Source organism: Phascolarctos cinereus, unplaced genomic scaffold (assembly GCF_003287225.1).
Source record: "Phascolarctos cinereus isolate Bilbo 61053 unplaced genomic scaffold, phaCin_HiC Scaffold_1;HRSCAF=81, whole genome shotgun sequence".
Lineage (NCBI taxonomy): Eukaryota > Metazoa > Chordata > Mammalia > Diprotodontia > Phascolarctidae > Phascolarctos > Phascolarctos cinereus.
The window spans coordinates 129,827,169-129,849,636 of record NW_027555514.1 but is presented as its reverse complement, the minus strand read 5'-3'; the positions used below and the strand labels follow the sequence as shown (position 1 = coordinate 129,849,636).

General features: G+C 36.3%; 1 protein-coding gene across 1 annotated transcript in view; it reads left to right on the top strand.

Moving 5' to 3' along the window:
• The window catches only part of MET (MET proto-oncogene, receptor tyrosine kinase), a 151,835-nt gene that overhangs the window by 26,081 nt on the left and 103,286 nt on the right, over window positions 1–22,468 (top strand). Inside the window, exon 2 of the mRNA XM_020979317.2 lies at window positions 3,511–4,721. Coding sequence (XP_020834976.1) covers window positions 3,525–4,721 — 1,197 coding nt within the window. The 5' untranslated portion in view covers window positions 3,511–3,524. The remainder of the gene's footprint in view (window positions 1–3,510; window positions 4,722–22,468) is intronic.

The window sequence follows — 22,468 nt, the reverse complement described above, 5'->3', positions numbered from 1 at the left end:
AGCAAAGTGGTACAGTGGGTAGAGGCTAGGCTTGGAGACAAGATAGACCTGAATGCAAATCCAACCTTACACATTCCCTGGCTGTGTGAACCTAGGCAAAGCCTTTAACTTCTGTCTCGTTATGTAAAAAAGGATAAAAATAGCACCTACTTCCCAGGGTTGGGGTAAGGATCAAATGAAATAGGGACTGGCACACAGTAAATGCTATGTAAATGTTAGTTATTATTATTATTGATTTCTTAAGTGCAGGCTCCTATAACATGACATATGAATTTCCAAACAGCACCACAAGATGCAATATTTTGCCATAAAAAAAACCACAAAGTTAATGGAGAAAGTGGGGTTGGGGTCACAATGCTCAAAAAAAACCAATAATAACACATTTTTTAAAAATAGTAACCTAATTTAAAAAAAAAACCAGCAGCACAGTCTAACACATGATTTTAAATAGTTAAAAACTACATAAATACACCTAGGGAGGCCACATAGCCGTAGGCTGCTAGTCTAGGCCACACCTCTGGGGCTTCCCATAGGCCCTGAGGCCATAGGGGCAGGTGACCCAGATGGGGTTGGGGGGGGGCATCAGCGAGGATGGGTTGGACTTGTGAAGACCAAACCCCCTCTGCCAATAGCTCCTCCCACGCGGGACGATATCGATAAATATGGTTCTTTACCTTGACGAAGACCTGAAGTTTGCTTGTTAAAGTGGGTGTCTGCAACGTTGGCTTGCTGCCTGTGAGTTCTTGTGAAGCCGCCCAGTGTTCTGTGTTCTTTGACTGTCTGAGAAAGAAATCCCGCACAAGCAAACTCAAAATTCCCATTACGTTAAAAATGTTCCCTAATATATCAGTCGCGCTGGAATAAATTCATGTTTTAGAAACACACGTTACAAGATACCTGTGTATGAGGCACAAAGCTAGGCGCTAGGAAAACGAGAAGAAAAATTAAAGCCCCGCCCTCAATGAGCTTACATTCTACATTGAGGCAGCTAGGTTATGCAGTGAATAGAATTCCAAGCTGATGTCAGGAAGACCAGAGTTCACATCCAGTTTTAGAGGCATAGTAACTGTGTGATCCTGGGCAAGTCATTTAACCTCCATCTGCCTCAGTTTTCTCATCTGTAAAATTGGGATAATAATAACATCTACATCCCAGGGTTGTTGTGAGGACCAAATGAGATAAGTGTAAAGCCCATAGCACAATGATGGGCACATAATAAGTGCTAGCTAGATAAATGTGAGCTGCTGTTATTGTTTTTATTATTAATTATTATTATTCAAAAAAGTGAACCCTTAGGCTCTTGGTCTTATCTCTCTTTGTTCCATCAATTATGACCAGTTTTTTGTTTTTTGTTTTCTTATCTTTGGTCACTTTTTCTCCACTGGCTAAGTCTCCTCCATTTATAACACAATTAAGTCTCTTTATATTAAAAAAGAAAAGAAAAATCCCTGACTCCATTACTGGATTAAGCTTTTCCATCACCTCTATCTCCTTTCACTGCCCAGTTTCTTCAAAGACTATTCTACTACCGCTTTCTTCCCTGCATCAACCATTCACTTTTTGATCCTTTATAAAATGATTTCAGCCTCTGGTACTCTGGGGAAAACTCCTGTCTTTAATGTAAGCACTGTATGAATCCATTTGCCTTTTCTCAGTCTTTGGATTTTGTTGTAACTCTATCTGCAACATTTGATACTGTTGACCAGTTCTTGAAACATTTTCATTGTCTTCCAGGAAGCTACATTATGCAGGATCTTCTTCCACTTCTCCTGCTCTTCCTTCTTTGTACTCTTATCTTCTTCTTGCCATTCCCTAGAGTCATAAGACTGAAGAACTGGAAGGAACGCCCTAGTCCAACCCCTAACTAAAAAATAAATACCGTCTACAGTATTCCTAATAAGTGGATATATACCCTAAAATTGAAGACATAAAGTGTTGGGGAATTTATTGGTGCCTGAGGTAGTCCATTCCCTTTGAGGGAGTCCTCATTGTTCAGTAATTTTGTCCTTATGTTCACCTGAGGATTGTCTCTCCGTAACTTTCCAGCCACTGAGAAATGCTACAGGACAATATTATGGCTTTGTGTGAAGTGATGTACTGAACTAGAATAATATGGACAATTCTGGTGCACAAAACTAGAGTAATAATGACTTAGGTTCAAATCCTAATTGAGACACTTACTAATTGTGTGACCCTTGCCAAGTAACTTTATTTCTCATGGCCTCAGCCAAATTGAACCTAGTGACTTCCATTCTATGATTCTATGATCACATGACTCAGATTGATAGAATTTCAAATTCTATAAGAAAAACATTTGGAGGTTCTAAAGGAATTGGTGGTATCCCTCAAATTATATCAGATAGTCATATTTGCCTATAAACGTTAGATCTATTTAGAGTAAATTGTATGACTGTAAAGAAAAATATTTAAAATATTTTTAAAAATTTTTTTAAAGCTTCTTAACAATTGGAGCTGTTCAAAGTAGAATAGGCTTACTCTTGAAGGAGTGAGTTCTCCATTTCTGGAAGCACTATCAAGATTGATAAAGATTTGACAGAATGTAGGGGCCTCTTGCTTTAGGTATGGGTGGACTAGAAAACTTATCATGTCTGAGATCCTATGATTTTTTGTGTGTGTATATACTCTGAAATTTAAAAATGAATGCCAATAAAATAAGTGTTCTTTCCTAGTAGAGATCTTGACCTTGCACATATAATTACATTGTAGGATTCTCTTATAAATAGTGTTGTGATTTTAAAAATAAATAATATATGGCTTTTCCCTGGGAAATAATTTTAGCCCTTGATTTATGAAGATTTTTTTTTGTATTATCCAAGCTTGTTATTTTTAGGTTCCCTATGATCTAATGTTAATGGGAGCATTTGTCTGTCAGTAACAATAGGTTAATTATAGCCAAATTATAAGTATACCTTCCCCCCCAAAAAAAAATCCTATGAGTAGCACATGATCTTATAGCTTTTAAATTTTATGATTGTTTTCTTCTAAAAGAAACCTAAATTTAGCATAATAACCCTTCAAACTTCCAAGAAAACAATGTATTCTGTGACCTAGAATATAATGTAGATGCTGGTACAAAAACCCAACCTAACCACAATTCATTCACTTGACTGAGAACATTTAAATATCAGTCTAGTCATTCACCACAGATAATAAAGTCACAAGGAGTAAAACAACAAAGGAATTTTCTATGTTTACTATTTTCATCATTAAGCAAGTCTAATTTAACTGGCATTTCTTTGTCTTTAATATAGAACTTGACTTGTATCTCATAATGGAAAATTAATTGTTTGTGGTAATAGATCCAAAATTAAGCTTTATACAGTCATGTCCAGCACACAATGCATCTTTACACGCAGTCATTCTGCCTCAGCAAAACAAAATTACAGATTTAGTTCCATTTTTAGTACTTTGTTCATATATTTGCTTTCAGTTCTTACCTTTGTTTCTAATAAAGCATAAACAATTTTTGTCTTGCATGTGTTTTGGCAGATAAACATCTCACAATGAAGCCCACTGCTGTGCTTATGCCCAGGATTATAATCTTCCTGCTTGCCTGGGTGCCAAATTGCAAAGGAGAGTGTAAGGAAGCACTAGTCAAGTCTGAGATGGACATTAATAGGAAGTATCCACTTCCCAACTTTATTGCAGAAACCCCAATCCAGAATGTTGTTTTTCACAATCACCACATCTTCCTGGGTGCAGTCAACAAGATTTATGTCTTAAATGAAGATCTTCATAATGTTTCTGAGTACAAGACAGGACCTGTGCTGGAACACCCTGATTGTTCTCCATGTCAAGACTGTAGTCCCAAAGCTAACTTATCAGGTAGTGTTTGGAAGGATAATGTCAACAAGGCTTTACTTATTGATACCTACTATGATGACCAGCTGATTAGTTGTGGCAGTGTCAATCGAGGGACCTGCCAGCGCCACGTGTTTCAGCCCAATAATGCTGCTGATATACAGTCAAAAGTTTATTGTATATATTCCCCACAGATAGATGAGGAATCCCTCCAATGTCCTGACTGTGTGGTAAGCACTTTAGGGACCAAAGTTCTGCTGACGGAAAAAGACCGGTTTATTAACTTCTTTGTGGGCAATACCATAAATTCTTCTTATCCTGATCATTTCTTACATTCAATATCTGTTAGGAGGCTAAAGGAAACACAAGATGGTTTTAAGTTTTTGACAGACCAATCCTATTTTGATGTCCTACCTGAATTCCAAGATTCTTACCCCATTAAATATATACATGCCTTTGAAAGCAGTGACTTCATTTATTTTCTGACAGTCCAAAGAGAAACTCTCGAGTCTCAGACTTTTCACACAAGAATAATCAGGTTCTGTTCAGTTGACTCTGGATTGCATTCATACACGGAAATGCCTCTTGAATGTATCCTTACTGAAAAGAGAAGGAAGAGGTCAACAAGAGAAGAAGTATTTAATGTTCTACAAGCTGCATACGTGAGTAAGCCTGGTGCACATCTGGCGAGGCAAATAGGAGTTGGACCCAACGATGACATTATCTTTGGGGTATTTGCACAAAGTAAACCGGACTCCTCAGAACCAATCAAGAGATCAGCAGTCTGTGCATTCCCAATCAAATTTGTCAATGATTTCTTCAACAGAATTGTGAACAAAAATAATGTGAGATGTCTTCAGCATTTTTATGGGAACAATCACAAGAACTGTTTTAATAGGGTAAGTCATTTATTTACAAGTCATGAGGGGTAAATTTATTCTAGTACTGATCTGGAAATCAGATCAACTCTTTGGACATCAATAAATGGCCATTCATTCAACTGAAAATTTGTAAACATATTGAAAAAATGTTTGCTTTTGAATTTTTATTAGAACCTTTAAGGCATAGTTTGGGGAAAAGCTATGTGCACACCCCAGGGGGACAGAGAAGAGAATTCATATTTTTGTACTGCAATTTATTATATAAGTTATGGTAGCTAGTAATTTAGTCAAATTTGCAGCAGCTTAATCTCTATAAAACAATGGCTCTTATAAACAGAAATGTAAAAATCTATCTGAAGATCTGAGTAGTACTTAGAAAGAGATGATTAAATTAGCTGAGGGGTTTAAAGAAACAAGCAGAAAAATTCTTTCTGAAATCTCATTCTCCTATTGATGGAATTAATTCTGTATTCATGCCTTTATTATTAAAAAGGCTAACTAAGAAAAAATTCTCTGAAAATATATTTAATTTGAAGATGAGTCAACATATTTCCTTAAATAATTCAGGAAAATTGAAAGGAAAATTCTGCTTTCAGCTTGTTTCCATGAATTGTGACCTCACTTGTTTTCTTGGACACACACACGTACATGTGTATGCATGTGTATAGATGTATGTGTACACATACATCACACGCACACATATATATGTGTGTGTGTATTACTATAAGTAACTAGAAGTCTAGGCATGTCCCAATCAGATTTGTCCATGATTTCTTCAGTAAGAAATAAACAAGTTCTGCTAAGTTCCAGAAGGCAGAAAAAAGAACCAATGGGTAGAAGTTACAGGAGAGGCAAAGTATGCTGAGCCAATTGTAACTAGCTCTTGAGCCATTTGTTAAAATTTTTATTGTGGGCATTAACACCTCAGAAATTGGCAAATGCTACAAATTAGGGCTTGATTTATTGTTTTGTCGATTGTCTAGATTTAAGAAAGTAATGGAGAACATAATAACAATAATAATAATACAGATTGAACTTTAAAATGCATTGGGCATAATTTGGTTTTGTGGGGAGCTAGTTGTCAGACATTTACCAATAAACGTTGATTATAAGAATAAACTTCCTAATAATAAGAGCTGTTCAAGAATGAAACAAAAGGCAGTGTGAAAATATGTGGGTAAACATTAAACTTGAAATCAGACAATCTGGATTTGAGTTTTACCTTGGCTATTTGCTAGCTGTCTGACCTTAGGCAAGTGAATACATTCTGTGCAGCAGTCTAATCAAAGACTGTAAGCCATAAAAGGCATGATTAATCAAATGTATAAAATGATGATATTAAATCAGGAGGAATAGCCGATATATTGGATAACAGAACTGGAATTCAAAAGGACCTAAACAGTCTAGAACAGTACAATAAAGCAAACAAGATGAAATTTAGTAGTTATAAGTATTGAATCCTGAATGTGAATTCAAAAACAAATAAACTATACAAGCAAAGAATGGAGGAGGCATGGCTAGAAAGCAATTCATGCACAGGGGAAAGAAAGACCAGGGGGCTCTGATGAACAATCATGCTCAATATGAGTCAGAAGAGAGTTGTAATATGACTGCCTAAAAGCTAATGCAATCTTAAACTGCATCAATAGACATTTGTTGTATAGAGCCCAGAAGATGAGGGCCCCACCGTACATGCCGTGGTGGTGGTTGTTGTTTGTCCTTCATTCTCGAACAGGACCATGACAACAGGGAGGTGATGCCATGACATGCAAGTGAATTGGATTTAAGTGAGGGGCATGCCCTGGTTAGGTCCCATCCGAAGTGCTGTGTTCACTTCTTAGTGCCACATTTTAGGGAGAAAATTTATAAACTGGAGAGAATATAAAGTACAACCACTACAGTGGCTAATGGCATGTCATATGAGGATTGATTGAAAGGCCTGGGAAAGGAGAAGACTTAGGGGGAATGTGTTGGTTGTCTTTCACTATATTTGAAAAGAATGAACCTGTGCCCTTGATCCTAACAGAAAAAACAGAACTATACAGACGTGGAGAGTGGAATGGCTTTTCCCTCCTGTGAGGACTTCAGAAAAAAAGCTAGCTGATCTCTTTGGAGGGCATATTTTAGAGGGGATTCTTATTCTGCCACAGGTTAGACTAGATATTCTATGGGTTCCCTTCCAACTCTGCGATTATCTGATTGTGTGGTACAAAGAAATTCGGACTTAGGATTTTAAATTATCATTGTTATATGACTGTAAATACAAACACATACATATATAGTAGGTAGGTAGGTAGGTAGATAGATAGATAGATAGATAGATAGATAGATAAATAGATAGATAGATAAATAGATAGATAGATAGATAGATAGATAGATAGATAGATAGATAGATAGATAGATAGATGGATGAGAGAGAGAGAGAGAGAGAAGAGAGAGAGGAGAGAGAGAGAGAGAGAGAGAGAGAGAGAGAGAGAGAGAGAGAGAGAGAATCAAACCTCTATTTAAGAAAATATATTAAGAATTCCTAGAGGGCTTTCAGACTATATGGCTACTAGCTGGTAAAGCAATTGCTGGACTTTAGCTCACTTTAGCCTTTTTTTGTCTTTTGCTACAATAAATAATTTGCTATTTTAAAGGTTTTAGTCTCCAAGGTAAAAATACTTATCTAGTCCAGAGACTCTCCAAAATAAACGTAAATAACTCCCTACACCCTTTGACTCTGTTGATGTCCCTTTTGGAACTGATAAAATTCAGGGTCTGTTGAAATTCAAGACAGAGTTACTTTCAGGAAAAATTTTCAAATGTCATCTCTTCTATATTAGCTACACCTAAAAGCATTAGTGCTCACTATGCAGAAGTCATTGAGGGAAACAAGATGGAGCTTGCCAACACACTCTTCTTACAAAATAAGCCAAACTTATATTGGCAAAATTCCAGAAAGCAAAATACCTTTAAACCATCTGTTGTGTCTCCCCTACAAGCCTGCTTGATATAATTCTTTGGCTGTCTCAGGTTGAAGTTCTCATGAGACTAAGACGTCTCACCTTTTCTATTTTTATATACACCCATGTAAAAACTCATCAGATATTTCCAATAACCAGATCACACTCATTCTCCAGACTCCATTTTATAATGAAGATGCTCAGTAAAGTCTTACTCACAAAAACAAAATAATTTCCTAAATCAAACCAGTTTGGAAAGGAACTACATGAAAAACTGTTCCATATAGCACCAGGGCAGGTGGCAAAATATCAAGTATGACAAATGGCCCTCCTCATGGCAATGATTAGTACTTGTATTTTTCTAGGATGGTAACTAACTGATCATTTGTTATTCAAACATACAGCTATACAGAATGGCACATAGCAAAATAAGAAAAAAGAAATCTCTTCTATCTTCAAATTCTCAAGAGTTGTGATGCAATATAAAATATGAATAACTAGACCAAGAACTCAGAGACCTAATTTTATTATTGTTTATTACTCACTTTATAAATCAGTTTATTGGGAGTGGTTTGTCACTTAAACTCTCTACTTTGTCTCTAAAATGCTGTCAAGTCTTTGAAAGTTGAAAATTGCCAGATATTTTGAAATCCTTGGTCTGTAGAAACAAAGGCTATTAAAATTATAACACAACTTCCCTTCCTTCTTTTCAAAGGTAGGGAATTATGGGTATGGGACATCGATAGTCAGACTCAGTTGATATCATGGTTAGTTGGTTAGGTATCCTTACAAATATTTAAGAGGGATGACTCATTGGATAAAAGAGGAGGAGGAATATATTCAAAAAAGCAGGTTATGTAAAAACAAAAGCTCTCAATATTTTTAAAAGAATTATAGCACAGATGACCAACTTTGATAGACAACTCTTCTCAGCAATATAAGGATCTAAGACAATTCCAAAAGACTCATGATGGAACATATTCTCCACATCCAGAGAAAGAACTATGGAATCTGAATGCAGTTGGAAGAATCCATTTTCTCCCTTTTTTTTTTTTGCTTCTTTCTTGTGTTTTTCCCCCTTTAGTTCTAATTCTTCTTTACAATATGATTAATGTGGAAATATATTTAATATGATTGTACATGTATAGCCTATATCAGATCACACGCTATCCTGGGGGAGTGGGAGTAGAGGAAAGGGAAGAAAATTTAGAACTCAAAATCTTATAGAAGTAAATGTTGAAAACTAAAAACAAATAATTTTTTTTAATTTAAAAATAAAATAAAAACCAACACAAATTTTATCAATCCATATCAATGGGTACAGAGGATAATGGCATGCCAAACCACAAACATATACATACATACATATATGTGTGTGTACATATAATTCTTTATTTATTTATTTATTCTTAGGCAATTGGGGTTAAGTAACTTGCCCAGGGTCACACAGCTAGTGTGTCAAGTGTTTGGTCTGAGGTCAGATTTGAACTCAGGTCCTCCTGACTTCAGGGCCGGTGCTCTATCCACTGCGCCAGATAGCTGCCCCCCACAAACATGTATTTTAACCCTGCTTTCCCAGGACTGCCCTCAATTCAATTGGACAGTTTTACAATTGTTCAGTTGGTAAATTTAGAATATAAGGCCTTCCTTGTATAGAGATGTTCACCTGGAAGTGCACCTGTTGAAATGATACATCTCCTCTAAGTCTAATGTTGCTCAGGCAATTTTGTGCAACCTTTACTGATTGTGACTGGAGTGAAGATGATGGCACTCGGTGCTGTGGTGACAAGTAGCAGCCTCCCCTGAGATGTAGACACTATAAGGAGTGGTCATCAAGAAGTTGACAGTCTTGAAATTAAAGCATTATGCTCTTCTTCCCTTCCTTTTCTTCTTTGAGTAAACCATGGAGCAGATTGTGAAATGATTGGAATTGCAGGTGCAGAAGTCATTCTGTTCCTGATTTGATTTTTAATCATGCAACATCCACTCAGGCATTCATCTGCATTACTGCAGCTCTGAATTCTACCGTTGTATGTTTGATTAATATGAATTAAAAAACCCACCAGCAACAACAGAGCAGTCCTCTCCTGAGTAACACTGCTTAACAGAATCCATACTTAGAATATGTTGTAAAAACTGCATATTGAAATCACAAAATCTTATCCCCAAACATATTTTATGTTTATATAAATATAAAAATTAAAAATAATATAAAAATAAACATGTGTATTGTATATGTATATGTACATATGCTACTTAGGAGTAACCATAGGTATCAATTTCCTGAAAATACAAACAAAATGCCTCAGCATGTATCCACTTAATATTAACTGTAGTGCCTTATTGGCATCAAACCCACCTTCAACTAATGCCAGGATGTCTACTACTCAAATGTATAATAAGCCTAATAGACCATAGTCTCTAGATAATATTGAAAATCAAAGCTCTGACAAGCCTTTGAGCTTTGTGGATCACATTTCTTTTTTTTCCTCCTGATGCTGTATTGTGTGTATATGTTTATATAAGCCAAAGCCCCCCAAAACTCTTTTATTTATTTTGTATATACATATATGTGCAGATATTGTTTTCCCTAATAAAGGGCAAGCTCCTTGAAGGCAGAAACTGTCTCATATTTGTCTTTACATCCCTAGTGCCTAGCACAGTGCCTGATTGATTCGTTGATGTGTGGACATAAATGAAAGGTAGACAAGAAGAAATGCCAATACTTTACCAAACATTTTAAACTCTACCATAACCCACTTCCCTTCTAAGTCTTCCTCTTTATTCTTACTTCCTTGACTTGCTAAATCAGTATATTTCTCTGCTTCCTGAGCTTCATATCACTGGTATTGCTTCCCCAAGGATCTTAATGTGGTACATTTGATGTCAGAAAACCATAGGGGCCATGAATTCACACTTTTTTGAAAATATTTTAGCCTGTTTAAGTCAATCAAAACAAGTAATCAAGAGTTATTTATTAGGTGTCTATCATGTGTAAGAGGCACATCATAGGTCAAAGTATCCAGGTAAAAATCCACTTCTACAACTTAGGACTTTTAGCAAATCATTTAACTGCTTTGGAATTCACTTCTTTCCTTATTTAAAAATAAAGGGATTGAACTAAATGGCTTCTAAGTTTATCATAAAATGTTCCTAATTGAAACATATTGGAATATTTTATGATTCTTTGATCCCTGGGTAGGCACCAGGGATTCTGCTGCTGTGTTACTTCAGCCTTTGCAGCTTATTGTTGTAGGTTCTTTAGGAACGGAGCCTCAGCCCAACAGTTTAAAGGAGGAAAAAGCAATTGAGAGAAAGCTCAGGCTTCTTTCTGTCTAGGGAAGGTGCTGAGTCTGGAAGACACTGAAAATCAGAGTGCCTGGACAGAACAAGAAGGACCCTTTGGATACGTAGCTAGGATAGAGCTAAATGCTGCAGTTTGAAAGATTATAGACAGCTGTTGGGGCAGCTACTATTTTGTACCCCTGCTGTCTGCTGCCACAATTTGGGGGTGGGGTGGGGAGCAAGGGGAGCCATGGCTCAGAAAGCTATGTGGCATTAATTGTTCTATCCCTATCAGGGATGCCTACCTGTAAGACTTTCTGGACACTGCCTCAGAATGCCCTACCCTGCCACACTCACCTCTTATTCCTTACCCAACAATGTGGCTTTATAATAATTGATCTGACCTATCTGATCACATCCATAGTGCTTGACCCTTCATGACCCAAATTAGCATAACCATCCAGCTGATCTAAGTGCAGCAGCTGTTACAAAGTGGACCAAAAGAAGAGGAAATCAACCAATCAACAAACATTTATTAAACCGTTTGCCAGGGAGTATACTAAGTGCTAGAGATGAAAAGCAAAGGGAAAAAAAGAGTTTCTACTCTCATGGAGCTTACATTCCAATAAGGCAAACAATATGCACACAAAAACACATGTGTAAGACACAGGGTAGGTGGAAGATAGCAATAAAAGAGAAGGCACTAATTAGCAGCTAAGAGAACTGGGCAAGGAGGTGGTACTTTGGCTCTATCGTGAGATACTCATCTGAGGAGGGAACATTTTCCAGGCATGGGGGACCATCTGTACAAAGGCAAAGAGATAGGAAATGGAGTGTATATATGTATATGTGAGGACCAGCATGTGGGCCAGTAGGACTGAACCAAAGAGTCCATGGAGAATAAGAATATGTTGGAAAACTAGAAAGAAGGAGCAGGTTGGGAGAAGCTTTAAAAGAGAGAAGAGTTTATTTATATTTGATCCTAGAGGTAATAGAGAGCTACCAGAGTTTATTGAGTTGAGACAGCTGGTGACACTATCAGATCTATACTTTAGGAAAATAAGCTTAGTAGCCATGTAGAAGATGGATTAGAGTAGGAAGAGACTTGAGACAGGGAGGCCAATTATAAGGCTCATGAAGTACTCCAACTGAAAGGTGCTGAGGGCATAAATAAGCATGGTGGTTGTATGAATAGAAAAAAGGGGATTTGTGTGAAAAATCATCTAGAGAAAGAAATCACAATCATTGACAATTGAATGGATATGTGGGGTGAGAGAGAAAGATCAATAATACTGGGGTTGTGAGCCTGGGTAACTGGAAGGACAGTAATGGGGAAGTTTGGGAGAAAGGTGGGTTTGGTGGGAAAGACAATGAATTTTGTTTTAGAGATGCTGAGTTGTTCATGCCTACAAAAGATCTAGTTTGAAATTTCTGATGGGCAATTGATAGTGTAGTTTGGGAAGGGGTCTAGTGTTGGATATATAGAGCTGGTAATCACATGCACAGGAACAATAATTAAACCCTTGAAAACAATGAGATTCTCAAATGAGAAAGTAAAGAGAGAATAGAGAAAACAAAAGAGAGCATAAGACAGTCTTGAGGAATGACCACAGTTAGTGAGAGAAACAGAGATGAAGATCCAGCAAAGAAAATGAGGAGTAGTCAGACAAATAAAAGGAGAACATGAAAACTCAGGGAGGACAGAGTATCCAAAAGGAGAAGCTTATCAACAGTGTCAAATACTGCAGAGAGGTCTAGGATGAGGAGTGGAATAAAAGAATCATTAATTTCACAATTAAGAAATCTTTGGTAGCTTTGGTGAGAGCAGTTTCCATTGAATGATGATGTCAGAAACCAGATTGCAAAGAGTTTAGAAGAAAGTGAGAGACGAGGAAATGGGGGGTACCTAAGATAGGTGGCTTTCCCCTTCTTAGCCAAGAAGGGAGGATAGATATCGTAGGATAGCTAGTGGGGATGGTATTAAATGGGGGTTTTTAAAGGTGGAAGCAATGACCTTATTTTTAAGTAGCAGAGGAGTCAATAGAAAGGGAGAGATTGAAGATTAGATAAGGGGGAGGATAGTTGAAATAGTCATCTAGGGAAGGTAAAAGAGGGTAAGATCAAGAGGAAATACTTTTCTAATCTGAGAATAAGAAGATGGATGAGTTGAAAAGAATGTTGTCAGCAATATATTAAAATCTTAGTCACATACTAATTAACAATAACCCTCAATTAACCTCACCTCTTGCTCCTCACTTCTACTTATACCTTGTTCCCCAATCACCACAATGCCCTAACAAAGCACTTTGAGAAAGAGTTAAATCATAGACAAATAAGATGACTGTTGGGTTGTTCTTTTTTTTTTTTATCCAAGGCAATAAACAGCCTAGGATCAGTATACATTCTGTCCAATCTTCAACATTTAAATTGCTCTGCAATGAGAATCAATGTTAAGTGCTGACTCTGAGGCATTATGAGCTTTCCAATCATCAAAGAAAGATTAAATTATCTGATGTATGTTATACGACTAATACAGGGAAATGGACTAATGCATTTTGAAAAGAATTTCAACAAGTTGAAAGCAAAAGGAATCTTGGAGTAATTCTCATTAACTAGAAAATTCAGTTAACCACCAAAGTCTCCAAGCATTTCAGTTAATTAAGGTTTTTCTCTATAAATATCTTCAAAATGGGTAAAAGTCCATGCCTAGAAAATATTCTTAAGGAATTTAGTTATTTTGATAAACAACCATTTTATTTTATATAATTCAGTTTCATTTAGTTCAGTTAGCATTAACAAGTATGGAAAGTCCTGTGCTAGACATTGAGGCTACAATGACAGAAGTGATAAAATTCTTGCTCTTCTATTCTCAAGGAGCTCTTCTAGTCTACTGCTAGGAAAACAACATATACACAGATGATTAAATACAAAATACTAAGTAACAATAAGGAAGCACTACTCTGATGCTTTTGGGTGCTGTATAGGTGACCCTGGATTCTTGAAGATTTATCCCACAGGGCACAAGTGCTAGTAGGTGCTACCAAGCTCAAAAGGTTTCAAGAACAGGTCTAGCAAAGAACCACATGCCTTTTGTTCCAATAATCAGCCTAGCTAAATTCAGAGAAGCTCATCAATTGCAAGGCCTCCAAGTGATGACTTTTTTTTTTAGTCAAAGCAACTCAAGGCTATCTATTTTGGATCCACATCATTGGAAAGAATGAAATCATAGAACTTTGAAGTGTTGACATAACTATGCAAAAAGAAATTCAAGTTTAGTGAATAAGATCAGTTTTATGGAAATAGGAGACTTGTGTTCTGTTGGCCTCTGGTCATTCCTGATTCACTTGATACCTCTTTCTTTCAATGTGCTTAATTTCCCCCAATAGCAGTTGATTTGTGGGCATCCATCTTAAGACTATGCTTCCAACACTTCAAGGATTCCTTATTTTATGGCTTAACTAACACAGATCACAAATCTTCAATAACTTAGTTTTAGTGAGTGCCCATGTCAAAAGAAATCAGTCACCTATACCCCTACTTCTGCCTGTAGACCCATTTCAAATTTTAGCCAGCCCAGTTCTCAGACAACAGGTACACAGTTTATCAGGGGTCGAGTTTACAAAGCATTTCCTCGTTGACAGGATCTATCAGGGTTTTCTCTGTACTTTTTTTTTAGTTTTTCAGAATTCATTATCAACACAGTGAGGCATCAGGGCAGCTTTTAATGGAGAAAGGAGAGGAGAGGAGGGATGGGAAGGGGAGGGAAGGAGTGGGGAGGGGAGGGAAGGAGTGGGGAGGGGAGGGGAGGAGTGGGGAGGGAAGGAGTGGGGAGGGGAGGGGAAGAGAAGAGAGGATGTACCAACATGGTCCTATCCACCAAGCTAGCAAGTCTAATCACAAAGTTGTTCTCTTCCCCTTCCCTCACTCCCCTCCCCACTCCTTCAAAATGAAAACATTCCAGCTGAATGTTCTTGCCCATATCTTTGCATTAATATGTGTAGTTGTTGATGAAGTAGATATCATTTAATAAAATGTCAGTTTTATTTTTTTTCTCTGCTAGCTTCCTTGTATGCAAATTCTGTTCATACTTTAATCCAAAGTGTCCAACTTTGTTCAAATATAAAAGAAACTTAAAGTAATTTTTCTACCACAATGCAAGCTGAGTATTTCAATGTGTGCCTAAGTTAATTGGTCATTCCTATAGTCCTGTCAAAGGAAAAAAGCAAAATAAATTAAAATAGTTTTGGAAGGGAATACAATCAAAAAAGAGGTCAACAAGGAAGAATAGGAAGAGACAAGAAAATAAACATATGGTGATGTTTCTTTATTATTATTATAAAGATGATAGATGAGTAAAATTAGGTCATGTTTAAACTGTAATGGAAGAAAATAATTGCAGCCTTCCATCGGGAAACCACAAGATCCATTATTGATCTCTCATCTTGAGGGGATGTCTAGTGATATTTAATAAAATAAGCAAAGATAAATAACTCCTTATAGGTCATGTAACAATAGTCACTCACACCATTTGAGCTGCTAATTTTTGGCAATATTAAAGATAACATATCCCTATAATTGTAACAGTTGGATGTAGCTCAGTTAAACAATCTGCCACTCTTAAGAAAATGGATTTTATGTTAGTGATGAAAAATGTGCAACATGATTTCATTCTTTCTATTTGCTGTGCCCAGAAATAAGAGAATATACTATTACATGGAAAAAATACCATCAAGAATTTTTCATTCTTAATTTTAGGCAGTTTTCTGAGTCTAAAATGCAAAAATATGAGTCACATTCAAAATTTAACAGCTATAAAGGCAGCAATCTTACATGAAAGAAATATCCTTATTTCCGTATGATTAATATTTGATCTTTTTTCCTAAGTTGAAATGTATTACATTAACACTTGGTGCACTATAATACTATAGAGATAACATGAACTGGTAGATATAGTACTGGGTTTGGAGTCAAGAACACTAGGTTTCCTACCTCGGACACTTTATAGCTATAGTCATTTAACCTATGTATTCCTTAGATAACTCTCTAGGTCTCATCTAAGTGATTGCAGTGGCTGTCTCCATTGGTGGAGGGTGTTCCCACACTGGAATATTCTTATGGAGCTGAAAAGTCATATGCATGTTTTGTACCATGTGTTGTTTTAGTTAGGCCAGTGATTCCCAGATGCAAAACGATTACCATTGTCTATTTACCTACCGTCTATTTGACTTCATTCCGCCATCTCTCCTTCTTATAAATTCCACATGACATGTTATTTTTAAATAATGAGTTTTAAAGCAGAAATCACATGTAAAGGTTATATTTGAGAATTTTGGTACATTTGGACTTGGGAAACTGCATGTTTGGAATGGGGAGGTTAAGGTTGCATGTGAGTGAACCATAGGTGTGAGCATTGTGTGAATGAGTTTGAGGGGTAAGGGAAAGTGTATTAGGGATAGAAAAGCAACATAGTATAATAGATAAGGTACTGGACTTGGAGGCAGGAAGACCTTCTTTAAGACATTTATTAACTATGTGACCCAGGACAAGTTACTTGACATTCATCTCTGGGCATTTAAGACAGACACTTGTGCCCATATCTGTATTTTCCAGACATTTGATAGCTGAGTGTCCTGCGACAAGTTACTTAACATCCATCTCTGTGCTTCCCTTAATTTAACTGTAAGATGCGGGGCTTAGATTCAGTGGCCTTTAAGTTCCCTTCCAGCTCCAAATTTATAGTCGTTTGATCTATGAGTCTTTCAGTTCTAAAATTCTGTGATTCCTTGAGTCACTTGGAGGCTTTCTGGGGAAAAAGAAGGCTGCAGAAGAGAGAGCACTGGACTGGGCGTCAAGAGACTGAGGTCTAGTATAACTTACTGGGAGACTGCTGACATTTTACTTAGCCTTGCTGAAGCTTCACATTCCTCATCTGTAAAAGAACTCTTCTAGGACTGCCATTCTTTTTTCTATGAAAATCACAGATTTACTCTTCCCCCCCATTCTACCTTAACCCTCCTTTAGCCTATTTTATTGTTCAATTGTAATTACCATCACAGTATTAGAAGGAGAACATGGTGGCCACCATATTATCTATTTAGATTGTGGGTATTGTGGAAAATTTGAACTATTACATGAAGTGAAGTTTTGGATTACCTATGGATTACATTGATCTGCATTACCCACATCTCCCATTAGCATGGAATTGAGAATTAACTATTCTGTTTTCATTTTGAATTCTTCATTCTTCTTAATGTCTTCAGAAATAAGCTGTATGATCTAAAAATATAAACGTACTAGATATCTAACCTGACTTGCTATAACAGCACCAAATTCATTATCAGGTCAGCCATGTATTTGAGTTTGTTTCTTTAAGGACCAGAAGAACCTCCTTATAATAATGTCTTATTTATGGCTTATTTTTACTTGTGACTGATTACTTATGACTTCTTATGATCCTTCAACATTGAATCAAAGAAGGCTGCAGTAGAATTACATTGTCGACTAATGTAATAAGGGCCTGTGAGAAACACGTTATGGCCAAAAATGAGATGTTCGTGACTCAAGACTTTCAAATTAACCAGAATCTGAATGGAAGTCAACTAGGAAGACCATTTTAATAAATGTTAAAAATAATGATCCGAGTGCTAGTATAGTTTTTCATTTACTTCCATCATAAAAAACTCACGGATTTTCGAGGGACTCTGAATTTTGAAGATGAAATCTTCATTGCCTTTAGCTGAATATAAAATAAAATAATGCTACAAATCTATTTACGTATTCATTGATGCATAACAAAATTTTAAGCAATGAAACACAGTAATTTTGAGGTACATGGCTAAAGTTGGCTTATCTGAATACCTGGCTAATGCCAGACTTTTTTTGGAACAATTGTTATTTCAAAGAATTTTATTTAACTTAAAATATATCCAAGTCCATTTAAATTCAATCTAGGCAGTAATGGGTCATCCATAACTACACTGTAGCCTTCCCACACAAACTTTTGTATTCTAGACTGTTTATTAAATTCTTTCTAATGATAATTCCTACTTATGAGAATCTGTGTAATGTAATAAGGACTAGACTTGTAATCAGAACTGAGTTTGAATTCTGCCTCAAATACTGTTGCATGACCATGGGCAAATCATTTAATCTCACACAGCCTCAGATTCCTCATCTGTAGAATCGGATAATACTTCCATTACCTGTCTCAGAGGGTTGCTATGAGAAATGTACTTCCCAAGCCACAAAAGCACTATATAAATATGAGTTATCACTTCTACTCATGTTGAGGTGTTCTTATCTATAGTTCACAGGGCTTTGAATCTGATCCTATCATTTCTCACAAGAGAAACAAGAATCTTTCATGCTTGAGTTAGAAGGCCTAACAAGAATTTCCAACTCTGTGTTATTCATTGTTTGGTAGAAATGTTGATCACATGCTTCCCTATGAGTCAGAAGTGATTCAGTGCCCAGGTATGGTCTTCAATGGGGAAGTGATCTCTAAAGTTAGCGAGGTATGGTAAAATATTACGTTTATATATGGAGTGAAACCAAGGCCTCAACTATTCCTGAATCATTAAAAATTCTTCTATGTTTTTCGTAAAAGCAAAGATGGTAACTCCAGGATCCTGGCTATGTTCCAACTTGCTAATTATATTCTTTCTAACTATAATTTCCAAGTAGTTTCATTTGCATATTAGCAATTTAGAGAAGTCTTCACTTTCCAGTCTAGAAGGATGGCTCTGCCTTATTAAACAGTTTACTGCATTTCTCTCCCCTCACAGGGTAAATGTGAGTGAGTGAAGTAAGCCTAGTTAATATCAGTTTTTTAAAAATGTGTTTAATTCCTTCAGTAAAAGGCCCAGAAAGTGTTTTAACAAATGCATATTGGCATAGGATAAATGTTAGTTTTAAATCATGCTTAACATTCGCATTTCAGGAAAAACAGTTCATGAATAATATAACTATAAAATAATGAATAAATTCTGAATTGAAGCTAAAGTAGTGCTTCAATTGTCTGGGCATCTGTTTAAATCAACAAAATTTCCATCAATCAAAGGACATTAAAATGGTGGATGGTATTTCATATCCTATTCCTGGGTACAAAAGGATGAATTGAGGTCAGTTTTGATTTGTAAAGTATTTTTTCTTAGAATTGATATTATGGAAATTAAATTTTCTGGCTCATCATCTAGAAATGCGTAGCCAATGCTTGATTGCTTCCAAATCTCTAAAAGTGTGACTTTGAATATTATTTACATTTCCAATATAATCTTAAACTTTTAAACAGGTTAACATGTAATTTTATCAATCAGTCCACTAACTTAACTGTATGTGAATCTCTGCATAGGGAATAGGAAAGATGCAAAGATTAAATTGGTCTGTTACCTCTGGCTGAATCAATAGTATTTAGTGCTAATGCACTGAGCAGATTATAAGTACTAATGCAGTAGTAGCCAATTGCAAAAACAAATAACTCTTAGAATTATCTTGGCAATGAAATGTGAAATATTTTCAATTTGTATTAACTAATTACATTACAAGCTTGTCCTCTTATCTTATTAATTTAAGAAAAGCGGCAGAAGCCTGACCTTTTTATTTGTTAGAGAAAAAGACCAAAGTGACAACATTTGAAGAGTTATGTGGAATGTTTGTCTTTAGAATATGACCTGGAGGAAAAGTTTACTTAATCATATTGATGTTGTGTGAAGTTTGTTCGTGTTTATCATAAAATGGAATATTTCAGAATAGGCAGTATGTCTTTACTTAATACATAGTCAAGAATATTATTAATAATTAATAAGTATTGTGTATTTCAAGGGTTTTTCATCTTTATCCTAAGACACCATTTTCACAGAATCATGAAATTTTAGAGCTAAAGTAATCTAACAGATTACTTAGTTCAGTAATCAGTTTTCACTTCAGAACGATTTGAAGTACAATGCCCAAAGTCAATTCCACTCAAATCAATTCATTAAGGATCTAGTCTATACAAGGTACATTAAACCTGCCACCATGAAAAAAAAAATAGATACAATACAGGCACTCTGATGTGAGACTGGTGGAATAAACATAGAGAGGCCCGGGCAAATTTCCATGAGACACTTGAGAATAAAAAGATCTCTTTCACATTTGGAGTAGGAAAGGGGAGTGGGCAAGGAGGCTTCACTAAGGAGATCTATATTAAGAAATGGACATGAGGTAAAGAATCCATTTCAGGCCTCGGGGATGATATATATAAATGCAATATGAGATGGAAGAGGGAAGAACAGGAAGGAACAAAAAGTAGTACAATATGGCTAGAACATGAAATGTGAAGGATAGTATAAAATAAGGCAGGAAAGATGGGTTAGGGTAGATTGTGGAAAGCCTTGAATGACAGAGATAGGAGCTTATAACCAACCCCTAAAGGTTTTTGAGTAGGGGTGTCACATAATCCATGTTGTACATTAGGAAATTACTTGGACAGAAGCAGAAGGATGGATTGGAGAGAGAATAGAGTGGAAGTAGGAAGACTAGTTAAGAGGCTGTTATGGTCTAGGACCTAGACTTTTATTAAACCCTTTTATTAAAAAAATTTGTTCTTTAAAATTTGGATCCTGTCAGAAGGCCTCACTTAAGGATCTAGAAGGCCACATGTGGCTTCAGGGCCATAGATTTCCCACCCCTAGGTGATAAGAGTTGAAGGCCTGAACTAAGATGGCTGTAGTGGGATTGGAAAAGAAGGGATGGAAGCAAGATACTGTGGAGGTAATATCTATAGGATATGCCATTGAATTATGGAGTAAGAAGAAGGGAAAGTACTCCAAACTTGTGAATCTGAGAAATGGAAAATACAATGGTACTATAAACAAAAATAGAAAAGTTGAGAGAGGGGCCAGTGTGAAATAATAGAGGAAGATGAGTTCAGTTTTATATATGTTGAGTTTCTGATGCCAGTGGAGTGTGCTGATGGAAATATAAAGCAGGTAGTTGGAAATACAGTACAGGAGCTCCGGAGAAATGGGATTGGGACAAGGTAGATTTGAAAATTTGGGAGTAATCTGCTTAGATAAAATTATTAAAACCATAAGGTCACTCAGAGTAATAGCATAGAGAAGAGAAAAAGAAGAAAGTGAAAGAAAGACCCTTGGAAGGTACACACATTTAAGAGGCCAAAGAAAGAAAGAGAAATATCAAGCAAAAGATACAGAGAACAAGCAGCCAAATAAGTAGTAGGAAGACTTAAAGTTCACTCTTAATGAAGGGAAGAAATCACTAAGGAATAGTTAGTCAACAGTGTCAAATGTGGCAGGAAGGGTAAGGAGGATGAGGCAAGAACTGACTCTCTGATATATCAAGAAGCAGGTCATTACTGGCATTGGAAAGATATGTTCCAGGAGAGTAGGGGGGAACAAAAGTCAGGTTAATAATCATGTGAGTGGTAAAGAAGCAGAGGCGGTGAGTGAATACTACACCTTTCCTAGAAATTTAACACTGAAGGAAAGGAGAGAAGTAGGACGATGGTTTGAGAGCATGGCAGAATCAAGGGGAGGGCTGTTGTTGTAATTGTCATTGTTTCTAAGATAAACAAAACCTACAAGGTCATAGAGGATATGGGTCATATATTTAGTTAGTTTCAGAATAAAGACTAAAACCTACAGCTCCAATGCTGTTTCCTTCTTCTAGTTAAATAAATAAATGGATCTGTGAGTTCATCAGTGTGAGTATTCTCTCTACTAGTACAGATTGGAACCCATCCTTACCTCCTCATCTTATGTAATTCTTGTCCATGTTCTTCTATAGATTCCCCAAAGAGGATCCATCTGGTACTGGATGAATCATTTTATGTTTCATGGGCTTTCCATCTCTCATCCTTTTTTCACCATAAGTTCACCTTACCTCCTTTCTCAAGCACACATTTTCTCAGTGATCTCTCCTATACCACTTATTGAACATACGTCATCATTGGAAATATTCTATAGCTTACTTATTCTCACCATTGCTCTTTGGATCATCTGTAACTTTGATTTTTCAGAGTATGGTGTTTCAAGATGAACAACCATACAATGTGACCAGGAGAACATTTGTGTTTAAAAAAAAAAAAGATGGGTCTTTGTGCTAAGGAATAGATTTGTTCAAATATGATTCATCCCATTCACTTCCTCCTGTTTAAATCTGGCCCAGATCATTGTCTGTCTGCAGACACATATACGTTGAGCTATCACAATGGAATGGTAATCCAACTTATAATCTGAACAATCCATTTAGTTTTTCTTGTAATAATTATTAGACTAATCTCTTTTGAATAATCATGGATAATATTCTAAGCCTTGATGCCATCAGAACAATATCAAAAAAACAGAAACAGCCAAAGAAACTAATCTTCTACACAAAGTGTTATTTCATTATTCCTAGGACATCCTCCATGGCAGTGACAAAAACCTTTGGCAAACATGTATCTCCCTGTTTTATACCTTGTTTGAAATTGATAACCTGAGGATCATAAAACAGAATTTCCTACCTGTGACCTTAGCATATGCATAAGATATTGCT